General features: G+C 36.5%; 1 protein-coding gene across 6 annotated transcripts in view; it reads left to right on the forward strand.

Annotated features, from left to right (window-relative positions):
• RPS6KA3 (ribosomal protein S6 kinase A3) overlaps positions 1 to 24,193 on the forward strand; it is a 102,120-nt gene that overhangs the window by 72,390 nt on the left and 5,537 nt on the right. For all 6 annotated transcript variants that reach the window (XM_018043795.1, XM_018043793.1, XM_018043791.1 and 3 more), the window contains 11 exons: positions 6,008 to 6,096; positions 6,283 to 6,347; positions 6,428 to 6,530; positions 8,873 to 8,997; positions 10,937 to 11,062; positions 13,039 to 13,128; positions 15,349 to 15,507; positions 17,568 to 17,729; positions 20,298 to 20,374; positions 20,894 to 21,011; positions 23,444 to 23,584. In XM_018043795.1, coding sequence (XP_017899284.1) covers positions 6,008 to 6,096; positions 6,283 to 6,347; positions 6,428 to 6,530; positions 8,873 to 8,997; positions 10,937 to 11,062; positions 13,039 to 13,128; positions 15,349 to 15,507; positions 17,568 to 17,729; positions 20,298 to 20,374; positions 20,894 to 21,011; positions 23,444 to 23,584 — 1,255 coding nt within the window. The remainder of the gene's footprint in view (positions 1 to 6,007; positions 6,097 to 6,282; positions 6,348 to 6,427; positions 6,531 to 8,872; positions 8,998 to 10,936; positions 11,063 to 13,038; positions 13,129 to 15,348; positions 15,508 to 17,567; positions 17,730 to 20,297; positions 20,375 to 20,893; positions 21,012 to 23,443; positions 23,585 to 24,193) is intronic.

Consider the following 24,193-nt stretch of genomic DNA (forward strand, 5'->3'; position numbering starts at 1 on the left):
CTTGGTAACCTCACAAGAATGTTGAGCAAAAGCAATTCAGATACAAAAAATGAATAGTACATAGGTGGTTCTATTTATAAAGTTTTAAAAGCAGACAAACTAAAACATAGTTTTTAGGGTCCATATTTAGATGGCAAAAGCCTGTGCCAGAATAAGGAAAGTAGTTACATTGGATGAGTGGTTCTGGAAATCTTATATTTCTTGGTCAGATGACTGTTCATTTTGTGGTCAGCCATTGAGCTGTGTACTTTGGGGTTTTTGTTTTGTTTTTTGCACTTTTATGTTATCCTTCATAATAAAAAAAACGTTAAAAAGTATTTGCTATGTAAACAAATGTTCACTGATCCTTCATCACTCTTATCTACTCTGGCCCCTTCCTTTCAACTAATACTCACACTCTAGTGTTGAAAAAATCAAACCATTTCTTTGACTTGGCCTTTTTTTCAAGTTTCTGCAGCATCTTTCTGCACTCTCTCAATACAATGGCTCTTTAAGGAGTAGTCTATGCTTTTTGTTACCTTTTTGGCTGCTTTTATCATAACCAGTCTTTTGTTGCTCACTTCCACCACCCTGTTGAAACATCTCTCACTATAGTCATCAGTAATTTCCTGGTTGCTCAAATCAGTGACAGATTGTTTGAAAGGTGACTCTTTATATCATTTGTCCCCACAGTTCATTCAACAGATAATTGAGGTCTTGCTATATGTATGTACTTAGGATGCAGTGTGAACAAGACTGACAGGATCTTCTGTCGTCTCAGCGTTTGCGTTCTAGTGGGGGAAACAAAGGAATTACTCTAAACAAATAAATACGATAATTTACTATAGTAATAGGAGCAGCGGGGATAGTAAGCCAGGGTACTCTTGAAGTGTGAGGGCAGGAGTCGTTTTAGGTGGGACAGTTAAGGAAGGTCTTTTTGAGGAATAGTTGACCCTGCTGGCCTCCTCCTCCCCACTTAGTTTTCCTACTTTTTATCTGTTGCTCCCACCTCTCTAACCATTCCTGTTTTGATCTCTTTTGCTTGACTATTCCTTCTCTGCCTGCCTTTCTCTTTATAAAATCTCTTATGAAAAATTTCCAGTGTAAGTTTGCAAAAATAGAATACAGTGAACATACATATACCAATCAAGAGTCATCAAGATTTTGCTGCATTTGCTTTGTCTAGTCTTTTCTTTCTTCTTTCCTGAGATATTTCAAGCATTCCAGGCATGTCATTTCTTAGCTGCTTCAATTTGCATGGAAACAGTCATCTAATATCAATCCTTAACCAGATCTTTCAGGTTTTCTCCAAAACTGTGTCCCAGATCAAGTTTGCACATTTCCTTTGGTTATATTTCTTAAGCTTCTGTTCATTTAGAACAGTGTACTCCTGTTTTTCCCCTGCCATTTACCTGTAGTAATTAGTCACTTTTATATCATTTCACTTTCTAAATTTATCTTGTCAAAAGATAAGACCACTAATCAGTATCTGAAACAAAAAGTATAAAGGTGGTTCTGTTGCTTACTATAGTAAGGGAAAGCGATCTCTCCAAGCATAGTAGACCACTGTTCTTGTATAGGGTTTGGAGGAAAGGTGGAGTTCAAGAACTGGCAGGTTTTCAGGGCCTTAAGTGAGTTGACATCATCTGTAAGAGTGTAGTTACTTGGGTGGGACTGTTGGTACTCAGGTCTGGTTATTGGCGTTAGTTCATTCTTGTTTGGCTGATTTTCACAGATGAACAGCTGTTATTGAATGGTTAGTTTGCAAGAACAAAAAGGAAAGGCTGTTCACCTAGGCAAATCGTCTTTGATCAATTGACTGGTTCTGGTGACTTGTCACTATGGTTATGTAACAATTAGTCTTTTCCCAGGAATGTGGATGTTTCTTAAATTCTCTTTGTGGTATTTTTTCACTTATTCCTTTATCCCATTTTTGGTTAAACTTCTTTGGCAAGATTATTTCCATAGCTTGTGCTTTTGTACCCTATTACATCGTATCAGGAGACTTACAACACTGTGTTGCACCACTGTATGTGATGAATTCTTGCGATTATAGCTGATCCCTCCATTGTTAAGTTCCCTGTCAGGCTTTCATCTAATAGTTTCATCCATTGATAATCATTACTTGAAACAGTTTCTTATTAGGGACTTTAAATTGTGTATTTTCTGTTATTTGTTCATTTATTAGCTGGTGTTTTCCAAAATGATAAACTTTTCTTCATCAGCTAGGTTTATTTAGTTATCTTGAAATTAGGCTCAAACAAATGCAAAATAAATATTTGACTCTTTTCTTAATTATTTCCAATTGTCAGAGCCCTAGTTACTTCCAGTGGGGGTGATGTCCACTGTGAGTTGGGTTTTTATGTTACTTTTGACTTTTCTTTTTCCTTTTTTTTAAAACTATAACAAGCTCATGGGATTTAATAATCTGTTTGATTCAGCCAGTTTCAGTCATTACTTTTAATGCCCAAATTGTTCTGTTCCTGACCACCTTTAAAATTTTCTTGTTCCCCAGGGTTCCATCTCTGATGTGCTTTTCTTCCCCCCTGGACTCAATTTCCTGAATATCAATCTTTCCAATAACTATTAAATATTTTAATTACTCCCAAGTCACTGTTTCTTAATTTACCAGACACCAAACCTGAATTTCCATTTACTCACCTGCATGTCTCACCCAAAACAAACGACTGCATGACTTAATATTTTTAAGCTAAATTTATCTTTGTTTGCCGTTCTGTTCCTATTCTTGTATTCCCAATTAGCAGCATTTCCATGCACCCTATTTCCCAAGCCAGAAACCTAGAAATCATTCTTAATTTCTTCCTGTTGCATTCACAGGTATTCACTAAATTCACTCTCAGAAATTATTTCACTCTCCCAACCTTTCCTCTGTATTGTACTGCTTATAGCTCTCAGATCTCCTACCCATGGTGACCTCCTACCCACACTATAGGGTCAAGCTTCTAAGTAGAAAGCCCACTGCCCACCACTTTTTACCACTCAAGATCATTCTGTACTTCCCTTGGCATTGCCTTCTTGAAAATAAGTATGGTCTGTTGGTCCACTGTTTAAAGATCTCTACTATATTCATGTTACCCAATACAGTGGTGTTTCCCCTTGTTTCTGTTGTTTAACATAACCCTAATTACAGAAGATGTTAATAGGTATTGTCTGAAAAAGAGATGCTAAAAACAAATGTTTAGAAAAATACTGATTTCTTAACTCACATTTATCAACCTTTCATATATAACATATTTTTATTTTATGTCTCCAGCATGGGGTATAATAGATGAGATTCCACAAGCTCATTGGATCATGAAATATTCTGTTGTTATTGCTTAGTGTCTAGAGAAATTAATGTTATTTAGTAAAGTATTGAAGGAATACTGACCAAATGAATAGATTCTCAACCTTTAATTGCACTTAAGGCCTTTTAAAATCTCCCATATTAAAATAAATATCCCCTACGGTTCCCTTGAGCTTCCCTGGTGGCTTAGTGGTAAAGAATCCACCTACCAAACAGGAGACATGAGTTCGATACTTGAGTCAGGAAGATCCTCTGGAGAAAGAAATGGCAACCCACTCTAGTATTCTTGCCTGGGAAGTCCTAGTGGAGCCTGGCAGGCTACAGTCCATGGGGTCACAGAAGGGTTGGACATGACTGAGAGACTGAGCATGCACACATGTTCCCTTAGCACTCTTCACATATGCCCTTCTGGATTTGTCTCTTAATGTACAAGGGTTATCTATACCCATATTCATCACTCACCATTGGGGGCTGTCTTTATGTGTATGCTCAGCTCTAAGCAGTGTCTAGCACATAGTAGCTTCAATAACAACTCACTGAATAATAAATGGATCTATTTCTGAAATAGAAATTTCTCTACTAGCCATTTTGTCCATCTCTGTTATTATTTTCATACTTACAGGATCATTGGTTTCCTTAATTTGTAGGTTGCGAAAAAGAATAAAATTATATATTAGAGCTGAAACAGACCTTCAAGCTTATCCAAGCCAGTGGTTTTCAGACTGTACCACAGACATCTTAGATGTTCCACAGACCCCTTTCCCACCAGCTCCTCTTCCCTTCAGGGCTGTTAAAGGGAATGGAAGGAAAAAATAGGTATATGGAAATACATGTTCTCTTAACAGTTTTAAATGTTGGATTTCTTAAATTCCTTTTGAGAAAGGGTTCCAAGTCTACCATTTGGCAGCCATTAATCTAACATCCATATCCCCTTGCTTATGAAGAAGTGGTAACAGGCTCAGGGGGGTTGGCTTTCCCAAAGTCACAGAGATCTTAGTAACAGATCCAGATGATCGATCTTTTACAGTAGTGCTTTTTTAAAAAGTTGTGAAAAATGAAAAAATTCATTACAAGATTTTGGGCTAACATTCTATTATGTGTTCATACAAAAACCTTGACCAAAATGTTCATAGCAGCTTTATTCGTGATACCTCAAACTGGACACAATCTAGATGTCCTTTAACAGGTAAATAGACAAACTGTGGCATGTCCTTGTCATGGAATACTGCTTGGCAATAAAAAGGAATGAACTGTTAATACAACAGCTTGGATGAATCTCAAGGAAATTATGCTGCATGAAAAAAATTACATACTATATGGTTCCATTTTACATGGCATTCTTAAAATGATGAATTTATAGAAATGAAGAATAGATTATGGTTTCCAGAGTTTAGGAATCAGGGAAGAAGGGAGGTGGGTAGGGTTGTAAAGGAGCCACTTGAAGGATCCTGGTTGTTCAGTACCTTTGCTCTGGTGGTGGCTGCAGGAACTTGGAAATGTGATAAAATGGTATAGAACTTCAACTCACACCTTTAAGAATGGCTGTCATCAAAAAGTCTGCAGATAACACATACTGGATGGGACTTCTCTGGTGGCCCAGTGGTTAAGACTTCATACTTTCATTGCGGGGGGCCCAAGTTCAATCCTTGGTCAGGGAACTAAGATTTCACAAGCCGCGCAAAGCAACCAAATAAAAATGTGTTGGAGAGTATGTGGAGAAAGAGGAACCCTTATATACTCTTGGTGGGAACATAAATAAATTAGTGCAGCCACTATGGAAACAGTAGGGAGGTTCTCCAAAAAACTAAAATTAGAACTACTATATGATCCAGCAGTTTAACTCCTGGGCATATATCTGGAAAAAATGAAAACACTAATTCAAAAAGATATATGCACCCCAATGTTCATAGCAGCACTGTTTACAATAGCCAAGACATGGAAGCAACCCAGATCGCCATTAACAGATGATTGGATTAAGGAGATTTGGTATGCGTGCGCACGCGCGTGCACACACACACAGAATGGTTAGCCATGAAATAGAATGTTTCTGCCATTTGCAGCAACATGGATATACCTTGAGGGCATTGTGCTAAGTGAGACAGAGAGAGGCAAATACTGTATGATATCATTTATATGTGGAATCAAAAAATAATGCAAATGAATGTATATGTAAAACAGAAACAGACTCACAGACATAGAAAACACACAGTTACCAAAGAGATGAAGCAGGAGGGACAAATTAGGGGTATGGGATTAATAGATACAAACCAGTATGTATAAAATAGATAAACAACAAGGATATACTATATAGCACAGGAAATTATGGCCATTATCTCATAATAACTGAAAGTGGAATATAGTCTGCAGAAATACTGGATCACTATGCTGTACACCTAAAAATAATATAAGGTAAATCAATTCCAGTTTTTAAAATGACATAGAACTAAACACACAGACAAATAAGTGCAATAAAAACTGAAGACATCTGAATGAGATCAGTGGATTCTATCAATGTCAATATCCTGGTTGAGATACTGCAGTATAGTTTTATAAGATGTTACTATTGGGGGAAATTGGGTAAATGATACATAGGATCTCTCTGTATTATATCTTAAAACGGAGTTTGAAACCACAATTATCTTACAATTAAAAGTTCATTTTAAAAATAAAATACAGATACCTGCAAAAAATAAAATGTTATTGTATGGATTTATTATTTAGAGCCAAACTTGGGATGCCACAGTTTTTGAGCCCAGAAGCCCAGAGTCTTTTACGAATGCTTTTCAAACGAAATCCTGCAAACAGATTAGGTAAAATTCTTAATTTGTTTCCTTTTTGTGTTTGGTGATGTTTGTTTTCTAGGGGGTGGATGGGTATTTGTGTTGTGGAATTATGAAGTACTAGGGCAGGTGTTAAAAGTGAAGACGAAATAAGCATTGTATATCTATCCTTGAAATAAAATTGCCATTTAATCAAAGCTAATTAATTTTTGATAGGTGCAGGACCAGATGGAGTTGAAGAAATTAAAAGACATTCATTTTTCTCAACTATAGACTGGAATGTAAGTATCGAATGAAAACTTGCTTGAAATATTTTTTTAAATAATTAACACATGACTAAGGCTCTCTTTTTCACTTCCAGAAACTGTATAGAAGAGAAATTCATCCACCTTTTAAACCTGCAACTGGCAGGCCTGAAGATACTTTCTATTTTGATCCTGAGTTTACTGCAAAAACTCCCAAAGGTAAGGAGAAAATGTGAAAACCCAAATATAAGACAATCTATATATTTTTTCTTGTTCAATCAGAAAAGCTTATCTAATATAAATCTTTATGCTGTCCTCATTTCTCTCCTTCATACAATATCCCTGCTGCAATAACTAGATCATTAGTAAATCCTTGATAGCATGTTATAGAAATTAAGGTCCTTGTTAAATCTTTTAGCAAATTATGTTGTGCCTTAAACTGATTTGAAAACATTATTTGGGTGTGCATTTATTTGCTTGTAGCTATATTCACATGAAGTACTCCAGCATAGTGTTCGTGGAAATACCTGTAAAGTTCAAATCCCAAACATAGCTTAAATTTTATGTGAGGTGTGATAACTTCAAAATGATTCATATCCTGTATTAGGATATCCTAAAATTACTGTTGTAACTGTTACAGAGAAGTGATTTTTTAAATGGTAAGCTATATTTCATTAATTTATATGTGCATTATACATAATGGTGTGTTTTACACTTTCATATTCTCTTATTTAGGTGTATCAAATCCCAGGTTTATCACTGACAAGTAAATAAATAGAAAATGTACTTGTGTGTATCATTTAAATCTGGCTATAAAGCTTTACAGCCAAAAAGCCTGACAGCCTATAATATTAGCATTGAAGGGTATTTATTTTTATAAGGCAGTCTTAGAAATTTGGATTAATACACAAATAGAATTTTATCAAATGCATAGGCAATGATATGCGTAGAATTGATGATACATGGAAGTATTTTACTTTGCTTTCTTAATACAAGTTATTTTGATAAAGGGAAAATCTTAGAATGGAGCAGTTCTATCTTATGTTCTGCCCAGATAGGTTCTCTTAGCAGACGTCTTCAATATAATAGGGCTTCCCTGATAGCTCAGTTGGTAAAGAATCTGCCTACAATGCAGGAGACCCCGGTTCGATTCCTGGGTTGGGAAGATCCCCTGCAAAAGGGATAGGCTTCCCACTCCAGTATTCTTGGGCTTCCCTGGTGGTTCAGCTGGTAAAGAATCCTCCTGCAATCCAAGAGACCTGGGTTTGATCCCTGGGTTGGGAAAATCCCCTGGAGAAGGGAAGGGCTATCCACTCCAGTATTCTGGCCTGGAGAATTCCATGGACCGTATAGTCCATGGGGTTGCAAAGAGTTGGACACAACTAAGCGACTTTCACTTTTGGTATAATACTGCCACATTAATGTAAAATTCACTAAATATATATTGCTGAGGATATCAAGCTAATATTAAAAAGAATTTTATGTGGAGTTGATGTTTAAGTAGATTTGTCTTTTGCTTGCCTGTAGCCTTTAGAGTATATTTATAAATATTAGTATACCTAGTTGGGTTTTTATATTTATGAATAACACATTTATTATGCTTTTATTATTTATTTTTATAGTGAACATTAGCTGTATTATAAAAGTATTTTTCTATTTTGTTAATGCCAATAGATTCCACAGAAATAGTTTGAATAATTTATATATATACATTTGATATTTTATATATTTAGTAATTTTAACTGGAGTTTAGATTTCTAGATTCTGACGTTATGTCTTGAGACCACTGGACTAAATTTGTTTCTCCTAAATTATCTGTAGATGAACCTTGTATCTCCCTCTAACCAGTAGCCATAGCATTGTTAGGTTATTATTTAGAGCCGGACTATCCAATATGGGCTTCCCTGGTGGGTCAGAGTGTAAAGCATCTGCCTGCAATGCAGGAGACCTGGGTTCGATCCCTGGATCGGGAAGATCCCCTGGAGAAGGAAATGACAATCCACTCCAGTTTTCTTGCCTGGACAATCCCACTGACAGAGGAGCCTGGTAGGCTGCAGTCCACGGGGTCACAAAGAGTCGGACACGACTGAGCAACTTCTCTAACTCATCTAATATGGTAGCCAGTAGCAATATGTGGCTATTTAAATTAATTAAAATTAAAAACTTTGCTTCTTAGTCACACTAACCACATCTCGGATTCTCAGTAGCTGCATGTGGCTAGAGGCTACCATATTGGGCAGCACAGATAAAGAAAATTTCCATCACTGCAGGAAATTCTTTGGGACAGTGCTAATATAGAATAACAGTAACCCAGTAATTCATTCATTTAGTATATTCTTCAAATGAATTAGCTATTTTTTGGGCTCTAAGGGACTAGGATGTCCAAGTTGTGATGGCAGTAAGCCATCAGGACAGTTCTGATACAGTGCCTCACTCTGTTATCCTGAAAGCACTGAATACCTGAGAAGTAGAATTCCAGAATAAGTGAGAAAGGTAGACAGTTCTTCCCTTAATTACCTTTCAAAGCAGTTGCCTTCATAGTAATTTATTATTATTTCCAGATTCACCTGGCATTCCACCTAGTGCTAATGCACATCAGCTTTTTCGGGGGTTTAGTTTTGTTGCTATTACCTCAGATGATGAAAGCCAAGCTATGCAGACAGTTGGTGTGCATTCAATTGTTCAGGTGAGTGAATGTCTAAGTAATTTTAAATTTGAAATGTTATAAGATATAGTTCATTGTGTGAATAATTATGTTAGATTTGATCTGCTGACTTTAAGTGAGCAGCTTAAAATGCATCATATATCGTTGACCCTTAGAAATTTCTTTCATATGCCTTTGAAAAGTTTGTATGTGCCAAAATCCTGGATACCTATCTGACTTGAAAGTGGAATTCTAAGAGAGTTGAGATCAATATGACCATCTTGTCTCTCTTGTCTCCTGTGCTTCAGAATGTTTATCAGGCCTAGTTTGTTTCATCCTCTGTCTCTATTAGATCAGATATGATGAGCTGGGGTCTCCTGTTTCACTGATGTTTTATAACAGGGGTCAGCAGACTTTTTTCTATAAGGAATAGATGATAAATATTTGAGGATTTGTAGGCTATATGGATCTCTATTGCAACTACTCAACTCTGCCATTGTAACACAAAAGCAGCCATAGATTGTCCATAAATGAATCAACATGGCTGTGTGCCAATAAAACTATATTTAGAAAAACTAGCACTAAACCAGATTTGGGCCACAGGCCATAGTTTGCCAACCTCTGGCATAGAAATAGATAAGAAATAAAAATGAACTTAAATTTTAAGTTTTCCAGGTTTATGTCTTTATTCTTTTGGAGCCTGCATTGTCATTAGGAAGAAATGCCTGTGGATACTGCCTTAGGGTGCCCCCTACTTCCCTTTTCCCCTCTGTTGATCAGTGCAGGAGAAAAAGGAGTTATAGAAGCAGGTTTCTGAGTGACTATCAATGTGTGTGTGTGTAACAGGAAACTGCACTACTAAATTAAATATTATTAGAGGAACACAAGTAGTACAAACCATTAGATTTTATTTCTTCCCATCCTAATATCATTGAAAGATAAATTTAATTCATCTTCCTAATCATAGAGGGAACTAGATACATCTTTTGAAACATTGAGCTGTTTTTAGGGTATAATTAGTGCTTCGATTTGCCTGATGATTAAATTGTTTTTGCACTTGTTTTTTTTTTTTCACAAGTCAGCCCTCTTGCTTTCCACTTTCTAGAAAATCAATTTAAACATTGGGTTTTTTTTTTTAAACAAAGTTCATGTTTAAATAGTCTGTCCCTTTTACTATGACAGGCATGTGATGTATGGCAAGTTTCTAAGTCAAAACTTCTGTACCTAACAGAAATCATAAACAATTTTTCTGTAGAATTCAAGTTTTAACCTATAGGCATGCTGAGGGGTGTCTTCAATACTGTAGGCAAGACCAGAACAACTCCCCTCAGTCTGTTTGTAGAACTAGTAATTTGCTGTTCATCATCCTACCCCTCGTTACTAGTCCTCAAGCCATTAGCATCTTCTCTAGACAGAGTTGTAATGAAGCTATGACTTGAGGGTAGAGAAAGGAGGGCATGGCTAGTGATAGTCCAAAGTGACAATAAAATAGGTTATCACCTTCAGATACATTATTTTCTATAATCCTTACCTTCTGAAAATACACACGTTCAAGGGTACATGGCCTACAAGTGGTGCATCTAAGACAAGAATCCAGATGTTCTAATTCTGAGTCTTCCTAATCTTTTCTTCTATACCAGAGGTTTCAAACATCTCCCCATTTGCTTCAAAGACTTGTAGCCGTTTGCATAGTAGAATGGGGAATGATCACAGGCAAGGCTGTCAGAAACCACGTAGCTCCATGTTTTTTGTTCTACATATTCAGTTTTCTCTTTTTAACATAAGCTTTTTGAAAAGGAGTTTCTTGCTGTACATTTTATCATAGACACTTCTGAAATACAAAGTTGTAGAAGAATGAGTGCAGTTAAGATTCATTCTTAATTTTACTAAATTCATTTATAGTACATACTGATGTTTCCCTATTACATAATGTACCAAAGTCATTACAGAGCTCTTTATCAACTTATAATTGTGTTTGTAGCAGTTGCACAGGAACAGTATCCAGTTTACTGATGGGTATGAAGTAAAAGAAGATATTGGAGTTGGCTCCTACTCCGTGTGCAAGAGATGTATACATAAAGCCACAAACATGGAGTTTGCAGTGAAGGTAAGTGTTTTTAGATTTAAAATGCAATTCTGATACTTAAAAGTAAGAAAAAGATCTGAAGGGATGTACATTAAGATATGAATAGTGGTAGAAATGTGATATTTTTATTTTATTTTGCTTTCTGTGTTTTTAAATTTTCCACAATGCACATGTATTGCTTCTGTAATAACAAAGTGTTTTTTAAGAAATAAAAAATAAATAAAATGCAACTCTAACAGTTCTTATTCATGCATGCTAGTACCAGTTAAAAATTACACTCTTCCTTTGCTAAGTGTGTCCTCTGTTATAAAAAGGTAAGGTAATTTAAATGTCTAACTAGTGATCTTCAGGATCTTAATCTGGAACCATAGATTCCCCTGTAAGCTCAAAAGATAAGGCAGCATACATACAGTTTGAGGAAGGCGGTACCAGTTTTCACCTGACCTGGTTTTTAGTATCATGCCTTTTATTCTCAGAAGTCCCCATTTATAGTCAAGCTTTCAGGGAGTTCCTCAAAATTTTATGCTGGATTTTGTGTGTATACATTTTTATGGCAAAAATATTGATACATCCTTCACATTTAAAAGGATCTGTGAACCAATAAAAGAATAAGAACAAGTGTCATAAAATATATCATCATTAGCTGTTTTAATTTAGTTATGTGTCCTAAGACAATAAGGAATTTCTTAGCCAAAAACGAAGACACATGCCTCTATGAGAAAGTTTGAGTCAAAACCTGGACTTCGCCAGTGGTCCAGTGGTTAAGATTCTGCCCTTCCATTACCAAGGGCACAGGTTCAATCCCTGGTCAGGGAACTAAGATCCTGCAAGCTTCATGGTGTGATCAAATAAATAAATAAAAGTAAATTTAAAAAAATAAAGCCTCCCAATGTGTTCTGGTTTTCACAAGACTAGTGCAAAATCATTTCCTTTGAGTTGGCATGTCTTTTCCCTGTATCTTTCCTCTTAATCATCCATTTGCCTGATTCCACACTATCATTTGCAGTTGCTCACAGTGGACACTTGTATGTTTGTCTTCCCCATTCTCCAAATAAAGAACTGTTTTCACAACTAAGTCCATTTCAGATAGCGGGTTTGGCTCATATTGAGAGTTTACAAGCTCTTTCCTAGGATGGTGGAGCATTTGGGTATTTATTACATATATTAATTACTAAGCTGTTTTAAAATGGAAAGTATGAAGATCGCAAAATTTGTTTTAGACTACCTTTTGGATGAAATGAAAGCAAAACTTGTTGCCTTTTAAAAAATATTCCTTTAACAGATTAAAACATTTAGAGGAGTATTCTTAAGAAGCAGCTGACATAAAAGGGTTGGAAAGCTAAATTAGTATTTTAAAGGGCTTTATTATAATAATTAATTCTAGCCAAGTAGAATTTCTAGGTATGGTATTCTGCTTAGCTTTCTGCCTAGCTTCAAAAATAAGCTTGTTCTACTTAACTGTTAATTAATTTTTTATAAGTAGCTTACAGCTAATGGGATATTCCATTGAAGCATTTTATTTAAAAAAGTAAAGGTAATCCAATAACTGTATTGAATTACAATAAACAAACTCTGGTGGTGGTTTTAAAGATACATCTTGCTCTTCTTAATTATCTATATTGATAGAGGTTAGAAGTTAACTGAGTTCCCAAAGCTCTTAAGACATTTAAAAATGGAAGTTATGTTAACTGTGTTCTAGGTACCTTTTCTTGAGGCTTTTGAGCTTTTGTTAAATCCTAAACTTGTTACAAACTTAAACTAGACAGACCTGATATGAATGTGACTCAGGGCATAGAGTTTATGGCCTTACCATCTATATCAAGACTGGCATTCAAATTTTGATTAGACAATCTGGCCAGGTACTTGAGTAAAAATCATTGATAAGTGGCTTATAAATACAGTGTTTACACAAAATAAGACCTAAGTCTGTAGCTGTAAATACTTAAAGTTTATACTGTATAGTTCATGAAATTTTATGATAAATATTTGCCTTTTAGATTATTGATAAAAGCAAGAGAGACCCTACAGAAGAAATTGAAATTCTTCTTCGTTATGGACAGCATCCAAACATTATTACTCTAAAGGATGTAAGTAGATTGTTTAATATAGATCATTTGAATCAGTTGTCTAACTCATATTTGGAATCATGTGTTAGACAAAGGACTCAATATAGTGAGCAAAAAAAATAAGAGGACAACATACATAATTCAAGTTACAGAAAAAAATCATGTATATAGTTAGTTTTTCTACCTTTACTTTAAGAAGAAAAGTACTAATGATATTATTGCTCTTAATATCAGTATTTACTGGAACACTTAGGTATTAATTATATTCAGGTTGAACTAGGTCAGGTTCCGTGTGTGTGTGTGTGTGCGCGCGCGTGCGTGCGTGCATGCATGTCTGTGTGTGTGCGTGTGTGTGTGTGGTGTTAGTCACTCACTCTTGTCTGACTCTTTGTGACCCCATGGACTACAGCTCGCCAGGCTCCCCTGTCCATGGAATTCTCCAGGTAAGATTACTGGAGTGAGTTGCCATTTCCTTCTCCAGAGGATCTTCCCAACCCAGAGATCAAACCCAGGTCTTCTTGTTGTGGGCAGATTTTTTACCTTCTGAGCCATAGGGGAGGCTCTGTAGGCTCCCCAAACTGTCTTCCATAGTACTGCCAGAGGGAGCTGCCACTTCTGTGGAAGTAACCATGTTACTTTCCTGCCTGTAGTTCAGGCTGCCCATCACCTCTGGTCCCTGCCTTCCTCCGTCTATATTTTTCACACTTCCTCACATACCCTGTGCTCCAGCCATGCTCAAGTATGTACATTTTTTTGTGTGTGCTTTCTTCTACTGCTCTTTATTTTATATGATTCCCTCTGTTGGGAATACTGTTTCCCTTCTTTGCCTGGCTAATTACCACAATCTAAGACTTAGCTAAGGCATTACATCCTTCAGGCTTCATATTCTGCCCACCACCACCCCCAAAACAAGTGAAGTTTCCCTCCCTGCTACCATTGGCTTTTGTCATAACAGAGATGTTGGCAAAGGGTGCAAACTCCCCAGGCAGCATTATGTCCTTTCTTGCTGATCATGCTCATATGGGCTTAGAGGCCATGTCTGGGTGTTATAGACCAGAAATGTCATGTAGCCAACTCAGCCAGAGGACTCCTAAGGTACCTTTCACCTCTGAGGTTTTGTGAATTCCAGCGTTTATCCTTCCTTCTCCTTCCTAGCTGAAACTCCAGTTTCCTCAGAATAATGTATCACTGTTCATTGTTAGAGGAGGTTAATATAATCCATTAAAATGTGAAGCTGTTTCACTTAAGTGACTCTTTAATTAATATAACCTCCAAGAATCCAACCAAGTACATTAAAAAGGAAATGTAGAAAATATTGAATAGTTAATCTCGGTCTTGCCTGGGGAATTCCCTAAGCTATTGCTATTTTTTATATCTTTGCTCCTTCATGTCAAATTCCAAAGTCTCTAAAATGATCCCCACTTTTGTTACAGCATCGCCAACATTTTTTAAAACTCATTTCTATGTCTGTTTCTTCTTACTAGAATAAAAACTTTGAGGGCAGGTACCTTGTTTTCTCCATATTCGGGGCCTCAGTACGTGGTATCTGTTAGGGAGCTAAACAGAGCTGTGCAGTAACTCTATGAGAAGAGGGGAATAAAAAGGCCTGAAGTTTAAGGAGAGGGTTATTTCAGTTTGGGCTTGCCTGGAGTATAAATCCAAAATTATGTTGAGCTTGCTTTTTCTACATTAGAAGTGAATTGGTATGCTTCTGTATGGTTGAATGGAATTTCTCTTTGCTACTTACTCTTCCTACTTAATTCTTGCCACAGCTTGTCTTTCAATTTAATCAAAATCAGAATAATTCACTGTATAAATATAGAAGTGCATATAAATATAGAAGTTCTGCAGTTGTAGAAGTTCCAGGAAAATCTCAATCACATGTCTTTGTAGCAGTCCCTCTCATCATTAGTAGGTAGAAAGATCAAGAGGAACACACCCTAAGAGCTGAAGTTCAGTGCCCCTTCACATTCCATACCCATAGCTATTTTGATTGGCTTAAATTAAGTTTCACGGAAGGAAATCAGGTTATTTTTCTGACATTGTCTCATCAATTCCTATTTTAAAGTTTTTATGTGTATAAAATTGTTTATAAATTTTATATCCTTCATTGGTTATGATAAGTAAAATTTTCCTTGAATATAAATTGAGTTTTAATTTCTCTTTACTATGCTAAACTTCATGCTGAGCACATGTAAAGCTTCACATAACTTTTTGCATTTTTGATGTTGAATTTTACAGGTATATGATGATGGAAAATATGTGTATGTAGTGACAGAACTTATGAAAGGGGGTGAATTGCTGGATAAAATTCTTAGGCAGAAATTTTTCTCTGAGCGAGAGGCCAGTGCTGTCCTGTTTACTATTACCAAAACTGTTGAATATCTTCATGCACAAGGCGTAAGTATTTTTAACATTTTATTAACCTAATGTATATAAAACACCATATGAAATTTGGTATAAAATACTAAATACCTTTTTTCTTTTTCACTCTTAAGTGTTGGAGTTGAAATTACAAAGGTAGAAGTTAGTTTATGCATGTAAAGAAAAATAACTATTATGTTAATTATGCTGCTGTTTTTCCACTATGCAGATTTCTCCCATTGAGCCTGAAGTTCTACTTTAAAATTTTAGCTTGTTTATAAACATTAAATTCTTACACTTCCCAAGAAGTACGTGAGATTTTGTGACATAGAAAACAGCACCAATTTTGCTAGGCCACTGCATACTCTTGAGAATTGGACCCATGTAGAGTTTAGACACGGAGAAGGCAATGGCCCCTACTCGAGTACTCAAGAGCCTGGAAAATCCCATGGACGGAGGAACCTGGTGGGCTACAGTCCATGGGGTCGCTAAGAGTCAGACACGACTGAGCGACTTCACTTTCACTTTTTACTTTCATGAATTGGAGAAGGAAATGGCAACCCACTCCAGTGTTCTTGCCTGGAGAATCCCAGGGACGGGGGAGCCTGGTGGGCTGCCGTCCATGTTGCACAGAGTCGGACACGACTGAAGTGACTTAGCAGCAGCAAAGTTTAGACAAGAACCAGAGGCATGGGTTGTATTCACTTGTAAAAGGAAATCCTTCAAACAGACTAGGCCAAAGAGCCACCTGAATTGACTGGTGGGTGCTTTCCTCCTTTATTCCTGCCTACAGATTTTTAGTAAATGGACAAAAAAAAATTTTTTTTTTTTTTTTCAAACAAGTGAGTCTGGGAAGGAAAAGGAACAAGAGAGAGGTAAGGAGCGGGGAGAGGGAGGAAAGGAAAATAGCAGAGGAGCAAAGAGGAATGGGAGGCAAGAAAAGAATAACAGACCTCTTGTTAAGGAGTTTCAGTACATTATTCTTGTTTTCTTTGTCTTTGCCCCTAGAAGCTAACAAGTGAAATGTGTTCATTTAATTCTAGAGCTTCTTCACTTGTAGCTGCTTAAGATTTGCCTATTACTGTGACTGGAAACTAATAGAACTCAGTTTTCACTGAAGAATTTGTGACTTTGCAGTCATCTAACTCTTCTATGTCCTTTTCTTAGTGCCTCAGCAGTAATTAGTTATTAAAATAATAACTGGTCTGGAGAAGTAAAGTTCTGAATGTTAGGGTGTGAAACTGAGGTTACTGATTAGAACATAAACTCAGAATTGAGTGATGGAAGAAACACATATTGTCTAATAAGTAATAAGGGGCATCAGAGAGACTTAAGATAAAAAAAAAGTATTCCAGTAGGTGATTAAAGGGAGAAAGTAATTCAGAACTCTAAAGGAATGGTATCTTTCTGTGTGTGTGCCATTATTGCTTGGATATCACATAGGCAGTACTTAGGTAAATCCAGGTTTTTGTTTCCTTTTTACACTTAAACCCCATGCCTGTTCCATTGAGCCTGTCCATACATTTATTGTGTTTATCCATTGTACACACCATTCCCTCTACTTAGAATGACTACCCCCACTTCTCTGGCTTCTACATTCAGTTCTTCAGATCTTAAATCAGTTGTTACCTCCTCTAGAGACCCTTCCTGACCCTCCCGAGTTGTGCCCCATCACTCACCTATTTATTCTCTGCCTCCCTTACTACTGGGTAAGCTCCTGGCATGTAAAGGCAAGGATCTTACAGGTCTTGTTCATCAGAGTATCTGCAGCTCCTTGTATAATACCCTGGTACATGACAGATATTCAATTAATATTTGTTGACCAATGAATAACTTGGAGACAGATATTACTGCTATTTGCATTTTTCATTAATCCACTTAATTGGACAAAGTGAGGGGGGAGATAAATACTGTTCTTTCTTCCTCCTTTCCTTGCCACAGTTCTGTGTGAGAGAGTTATACTTACACTATTAGTATTTTATACTGTTGGAATAATGTGAAGGTCACTACCAATCATCTTGTTAAGTTTGTGATAAATAATTTTCCATAATGGAGACGTATTGTTAATGCAGCTCTTTAATTTGTATTTCAATTAGGTGGTTCACAGAGACTTGAAACCTAGCAACATTCTTTATGTGGATGAATCTGGCAATCCAGAATCTATTCGCATTTGTGATTTTGGCTTTGCTAAACAGCTAAGAGCAGAAAATGGTCTTCTCATGACTCCTTGTTATACGGCAAATTTTGTTGCACCAGAGGTAATTGTGAAAGAGTTTGCTTGCAATATTTCAGTATATTTAAAGACTCATTTGCTTTGTTTTGCCCATCTTCCCTGGTAGCTCAGATGATAAAGAGTCTGCCTGCAATGCAGGAGACCTGAGTTTGATCCCTGAGTCGGGAAGATCCCCTGGAGAAGGAGACAGCATCCCACTCCGGTATTCTTGCCTGGAAAATTCTTTCCTGATACTCTTCGAATTTCCTGATTTTTGTCACCATCTTCCTGTATTTCTAAAGCTAAAACATCATGGTCTTTTCTTGTCTTTAGCTTTGTAACCAGTTAGCATCTCTGTTATCCCCTACAACCAGTTTGGGCTTCTTCTGTTCACAGACCTGCCTTCCTAGCCCCTGCTTCCTTCACCACAGCCCCAGGTGACTGCCACAGCCTAGGTGCATGGCGTTCCCTTTTGTCATTGTCTGATCAGTCCACAAAGATGTTGCAAAGCTGCTGAAGTCTTCCTCAAGCACTGCTTTGATCAGGTTGCTGCTTTTCCTAAGAAATTGCAGTTCCCCATTATAGCATCTCTAAAATCCAATGTTTTGCCCTCAAAATTTCTTGCCTTTGGATTATCACTATGTAAAAAATTAAGACTAGAAGCAAGATAATAAAAAATAATAGTTAATCCTAATATAAGGCTTGCATGTCAGGCACATATGTTAACAGATTTCATCCTCTCAGCTTTAATTTGGGTATAATAATTTCTTCTCATTATAACTATGTGAGGTGAGTACTTTTATTTGCATTTTACAGGAAACAGGGTGCACAGTGAGGGGTGATGCCATTTGCCTGAGGTCAGATCTAGATTTGAGCCCAAGAAACCCAGCTACAAAGTTTGTGCTTTACCATGTGCTAGATATTTCACAAAAATGATAATAGTTGATAACATTATACTAGTTGGATTATAGATTCAGATTCCCTTGTCCATTCTCCAAACTTTACTTTTTAGATAGAAAAAAAATTTTTTTAAGTTTATTTGATTCAGTTCTCCCAGTGATACTAGAACTGATGAGGGACAGGTTTTTTCCTTTATTTGTTGACATATCCACAGCCTCTGACACAAACCAGTGTCCAAGCATGACCCCCTAATCCAGCCATCTCATTTTTCCTCAGGATTGTTTCCTACTTCATATAAGCAGTCTGCTTCTTGGAATCACCATGTAGCTTTTATGTCTTGGCACATTGGAATGTTTTTTTTTGCTTCAGATCCTGCCTCTAAATTCACCTTCAGGAAATCTTCTATGATCAAACTGTCCTTAGACTGACCTCTTAACTCTTCCCAAAATCCTCCTCCTGTATTATTTCTCCACATTCAGTGGATCACCAGATCCTTTCCTTTCTGATTCCTAAATATTTTAGACCTTTTTTCCCTTACCCTGTATATCCAGTCTTTACTGAGTCCTTCCCATTTTATCTTTATGTCTTTTCCTCTTCATGTCCTGTTTTAGTACAGATCCTCACAGCCTTTCACTTAGTTTGCTACAAATTGCCTCCAATGAGGTGGCCTTGTGTCCATTCTCTCTTCTTGCCAGCATTTTCTCTATACCTTGAGTTATCTTTCTGGTATACACATCTACTTATTTTATTTTCCTCTTTAATGCTTCAATGACATCTGATTGCTTGCAGGGGGAAAAAAACACCTAGATTCCTTAACAAGATATTTATAAAAAGCTTTCCAAGGTATTTCCTGGTGGGCCAGTAGTTAGGACTTGGTGTTTTCACTGTTGGGGCCCAGGTTCGATCTCTGGTTGGGGAACTAAGATCCCAGAAGCCACGTGGTGTGGCCAAACAAATAATTAAAAAACCTTTAAAAACCGCTTCAGTCTCTCTATAGAATCCCCTGTGTGGAAATCTGGCCACACTGAACTTACATGTCACTAAGCAGGCTCTGCTCTCTTGCCCCTGCTCTCTCCCACGTCTTGATTTCGCCTCCTGAAATCTTCCGTATCGGCCCAATACAAGCAGGTTGCCTCCGAGCCTTCCCTCTCTCCCCTATCAAGAGTGAATTGCTTCTTCATCTTTATACCCATATCCTTAAAACATATTTTTGTTAGAAAACTTATCATGTTGAATTAACTACATATATGTTTATTTCTTTTGCAAGATTCTGATTTTCTTAGAGAAAACAGTTGTTTTGTATTTGTCACAGTTTATGCCTGATAATAGTGATGATTAAATCTTGAGTATATATATAAAAGTACAATTTTGCCCTATATCATTTATACTGTTATATTTTCTTTGTTTTGTTAATTATTTCTGCAGCCCCTTACAAAATATAAATACATTTAAATAAGAAATTTACCTTCAGTTTATTTTTATAGTCCTCTGTGTGCCACAGCAGCATTTGATAAATTAAGATGAATATCAAAATTTAAATTTATATAAAGTATTAGTAGAAGTTTCTAGAAGTAGTATTACTATATTGCCTTGTTTGTTAATCATGCTCTGTTTTTCTTGTATGCATTGATTTAGGAGACATAATTTAGTTCACGCCTATCCAAATCTGTATAATAAAAAACAGTGTGTTGATACTAATTTTTACTTTTTCTAGGTTTTAAAACGACAAGGCTATGATGCTGCTTGTGACATATGGAGTCTTGGTGTCCTCCTCTACACAATGCTTACTGGGTGAGTGTGTACTGTATGTTGTAAGCATTTATTCATCGATAATTTTGGTTACATTATCTAGATTTATTTTTTAATCCCTTATAATACTTTCTTTCCATAGTTTTTCTCGTTGTTTAATAATATAATTCTATGTGTATATGTGTGTATCACTGTTATACCTGTATTATTATTTTCTGTAATGTACTGTTATTAAGTTCTTCAGGTTATGAGTTGATTTTTTATATCATTTTTGTACTCTGTGTCATAAACATATACTGTTTTAAATATTTTATTCTATAGTATGTCATGTCTTAATTATATTATTGCATATTAAATTTAAATTAAGATTTCATAACCTATACCTTAACCTGGTACTTTATGAAGCTTCATATTGTTGTTAATTTTTACTTAAGTAGATTTTGATGAGGTGTAACATTAAATGAACTACTTAGAGTACTTTTGGATATTGCAAATAAATATGAAAATTATCAACCAAAAAAGAAACTTTATTCATTAGCATGTTATTCTGTTATAAATTAGTTACACTCCATTTGCAAATGGTCCTGATGATACACCAGAGGAAATACTGGCTCGAATAGGCAGTGGAAAATTCTCACTCAGTGGTGGCTACTGGAATTCTGTTTCAGACACAGCAAAGGTAAGTATGGCTTCCTATTAAAGCTTTTGAGAAAATAATTTTTCATAATCCCTAGTGAGAAAAAATAATATCAGTTAGAAACTTGTTGATAAAGCAGTATTGAAATGATGTCACCAAATACCTCAGACTCAAAAATTGACCACTTATGTTGTTTCTTTTCCAGAATAGATTGGTTTGGCCTATCTATCTATCTGTCTATCTATCTATCTATTTCATGGTACTTCTTACTAACGAACATGATGAATAATACTTACGGTGAATTGGCCAGGCAGCTTTGGGAAGCAGAAGGATGTAGTCCATCCCAGGCTCTCATGATGATCTGTGTGTTTCCTCTGTGCCTCACACTGCACTTCACCTAGATTATCCCCTTTAATCCTCTTAACAACACTGTAGAATAGCTAGTAGTGTCACCATTTCCCAGTAGGAAATCAAAGCCCAGAATTTTAGTGTGAACTTCTCCACAGTTACACACCAGGCATGAGTAGGTGCTTCAAAAGAAACAGCCAATTCCAAAGTCCTTGTTCCCTAGAATAACTGTACCATGTTCTATTTTTGGTCCATATTATGAAGAAAGGGGTCTATCTTTTTCACAATAAATAGTAGTTTAGCTTTATAGTGTCTACTTGAAATCCATTTGAAAAGCCTTTCTTGCTAGCAGACTCGCCATCCCCTGAATAGCATTGATTTGCCTTCTAACTCTCCTCTAGTTTCACTTTCAGTTCATTTGAAGAAAATTCTGTTTGAAAAGAAGAGCAAAGTTTTCCATTTCAAAATAAGAAAAACATAGAGGAGATGAGGAAGATACATATTGGTAAAAAGTGCTCACTCCTTTTTCTTAGAGGTGGATGCTTGACTTGAAATGATTGCATTAGTAAATAGGATATGTCAGAAATTTCTGTAGATAATTTTGGCATCGATATGAAGCCTCAGTTGACTAGTTTAATATCTGTGTGGATAATATTTAGTATTATAACTATTTAAAATGATATGTTAGCTTTTCCCTTTGTTTAATAATAAAATTTCTTAAACCAGGTAATTCATTTTTCTTGGTACTTTTTACTTTTTTAAAATTCATGTATTGAGCACCTGCATTGTGCTTAATCAGTGAAAGTGCCAGGGATAAAAGATGGGACTCAGATGAAATTCCTGATCTCAGAGAGCTCTCAGGCTAGTTGTGAGATGGCCAGAAATATACAGTTCAGTGTCACATGTGCTTTTACAGTGCTCTGCTTACTGTGCTAAAGAAGTTTACAGATGATGTTTGATCAGAAAGATTTCATGGAAGGCTTTCTAGAAGCATTGAAGGGATTGGCCAGACAGCTTTGGGAAGCAGAAGGATGTAGTCCATCCCAGGCTGAGGGAGCAGCCCATGCGTGGTCATGATGGCATGGGAATGGCACAGTACCTCCAGGGTGGTGCACAGAGTTTGATGTGACCAGTACAAGGTACATGTAACAGGGTCACTGATGAACAACAGTTATGAAAGGTTTTGTCAGTCATGCTCAGGATTTGGGATTTTCTCTAATTACTGGGGAGCTGCTGAAAAATACTAAGCATTGTAGTCGTCAGATTTTCCTTTTTCAAGGTCACTGTGGAGTAGTAATTTTTAACCATTGGGATCCACTGCAAACTTGGTCACAATTGGTTGTCAGGCATATCAAGTAATGTTACCATAGAAAGTATCATAGTTTATACATTGCCTGGTTTTTTAATAAGTTAAAGCAAGTCTAGCTTATCTCTATGATTTTTATAATTTGGTCCTCATTCACTTGCATTTTATGATTTTTTTGAGTGAAAGGCAGGTGAGGATGAGATACAAATAATGCAAAAAAAATTACATCCAGTACACAGCCTATTTTATGAATGCCACATGATTACTAATAAGTTTTGCTAATTTGTCCAGTTAATACTTGTGATTATAAGTATAACGTAATATGCTGAATACCCACAAAATTGAGAAGTAGAAAAAAGTAAAAATAACTCTGTAATCTTTGGAGGGAGCATTTAGAACACTCCAATTAATTCCTGTTATTAGACAGTTGTATCCTGCTTTTCAGTTTTACCAGTAGTACGAAAAAAATCTTAAGTAGCTGAAAGTTACTTAGAAATAAACCAATGAAAATGTAGAGAAAATCAGAATATCTGAGAGAAAAAAGAGCCAAAGTCCTTAAATATACATAAAATGTGGTAAATTTACCCTTTGCAATGCACCAGAATTATTGTTAGCTCAGGGAGGAGAAAACAAAGACTTAAGTTTTTACTTTTTTTTTTTTTTAAACATTGTCATATTGACCAAATTGCTTTGTACCCAAAGGTCTGCTACTCAGAAAGAATAGTGTCATGGAAGCCAAGGAAGAGTACTACACAGTATCAGGTGCTATAAGAAAACAAATAACAGGTTTAAGCTTGTTTTATTCTTTTTCCCACTACAGGACCTGGTGTCAAAGATGCTTCATGTGGACCCTCACCAGAGACTGACCGCTGCCCTTGTGCTCAGACATCCTTGGATTGTCCACTGGGACCAACTGCCGCAATACCAACTCAACAGACAGGATGCACCACATCTGGTCAAGGTGAGCAGCCCACTGGGGCATGCATGCCACATGCCCTCCAGGGGAGACTGAGATGCCGTCTCTGTACCACAGCACCTTGCCCTTTCACTGCCTCTCAACACGCATCCACTTCTCAGGTGAGATTCTCATACAGTGGGTGATTTAGAAAAGAAAAAGCCAAGGCGTGCCAAAATACCATCCTAAAGCTAGTTCAGGAATGATTTCTGAGTTTATTAATCAGATAAGCTTTGTGGACTTCCTGACTTTTCTTTGTTCTTTCTTACACACAACCCAAAGCAGACTCTTTGAGGTTGTCAGCAGTGGTAAAACACAAGTTCCAAAACAGCATTCCTTGCTGACTCTCATGGTAAAGGATTGCAGAGGTAAAAAACAATTGAATAGTCCAGAGAAAAGTAAGGACTGGTTGTTATGAGCCCACCCCTGTCTTCTCTCATCCATAATTTCAACTCCCTCATTGGCCTCTTCAATTTTAGTTAGATCAGAGGATTTGACTAGTGTGATTATTTTCATTATGAGCCTAATAAAATCTATATAAATTTGCATGTGAAGAAATTATCTGGGGAAAGTTCATTTCATATTCTGTGTATAAGTGACTACCCACTGTCATTA

Source organism: Capra hircus, assembly GCF_001704415.2.
Source record: "Capra hircus breed San Clemente chromosome X unlocalized genomic scaffold, ASM170441v1, whole genome shotgun sequence".
NCBI lineage: Eukaryota > Metazoa > Chordata > Mammalia > Artiodactyla > Bovidae > Capra > Capra hircus.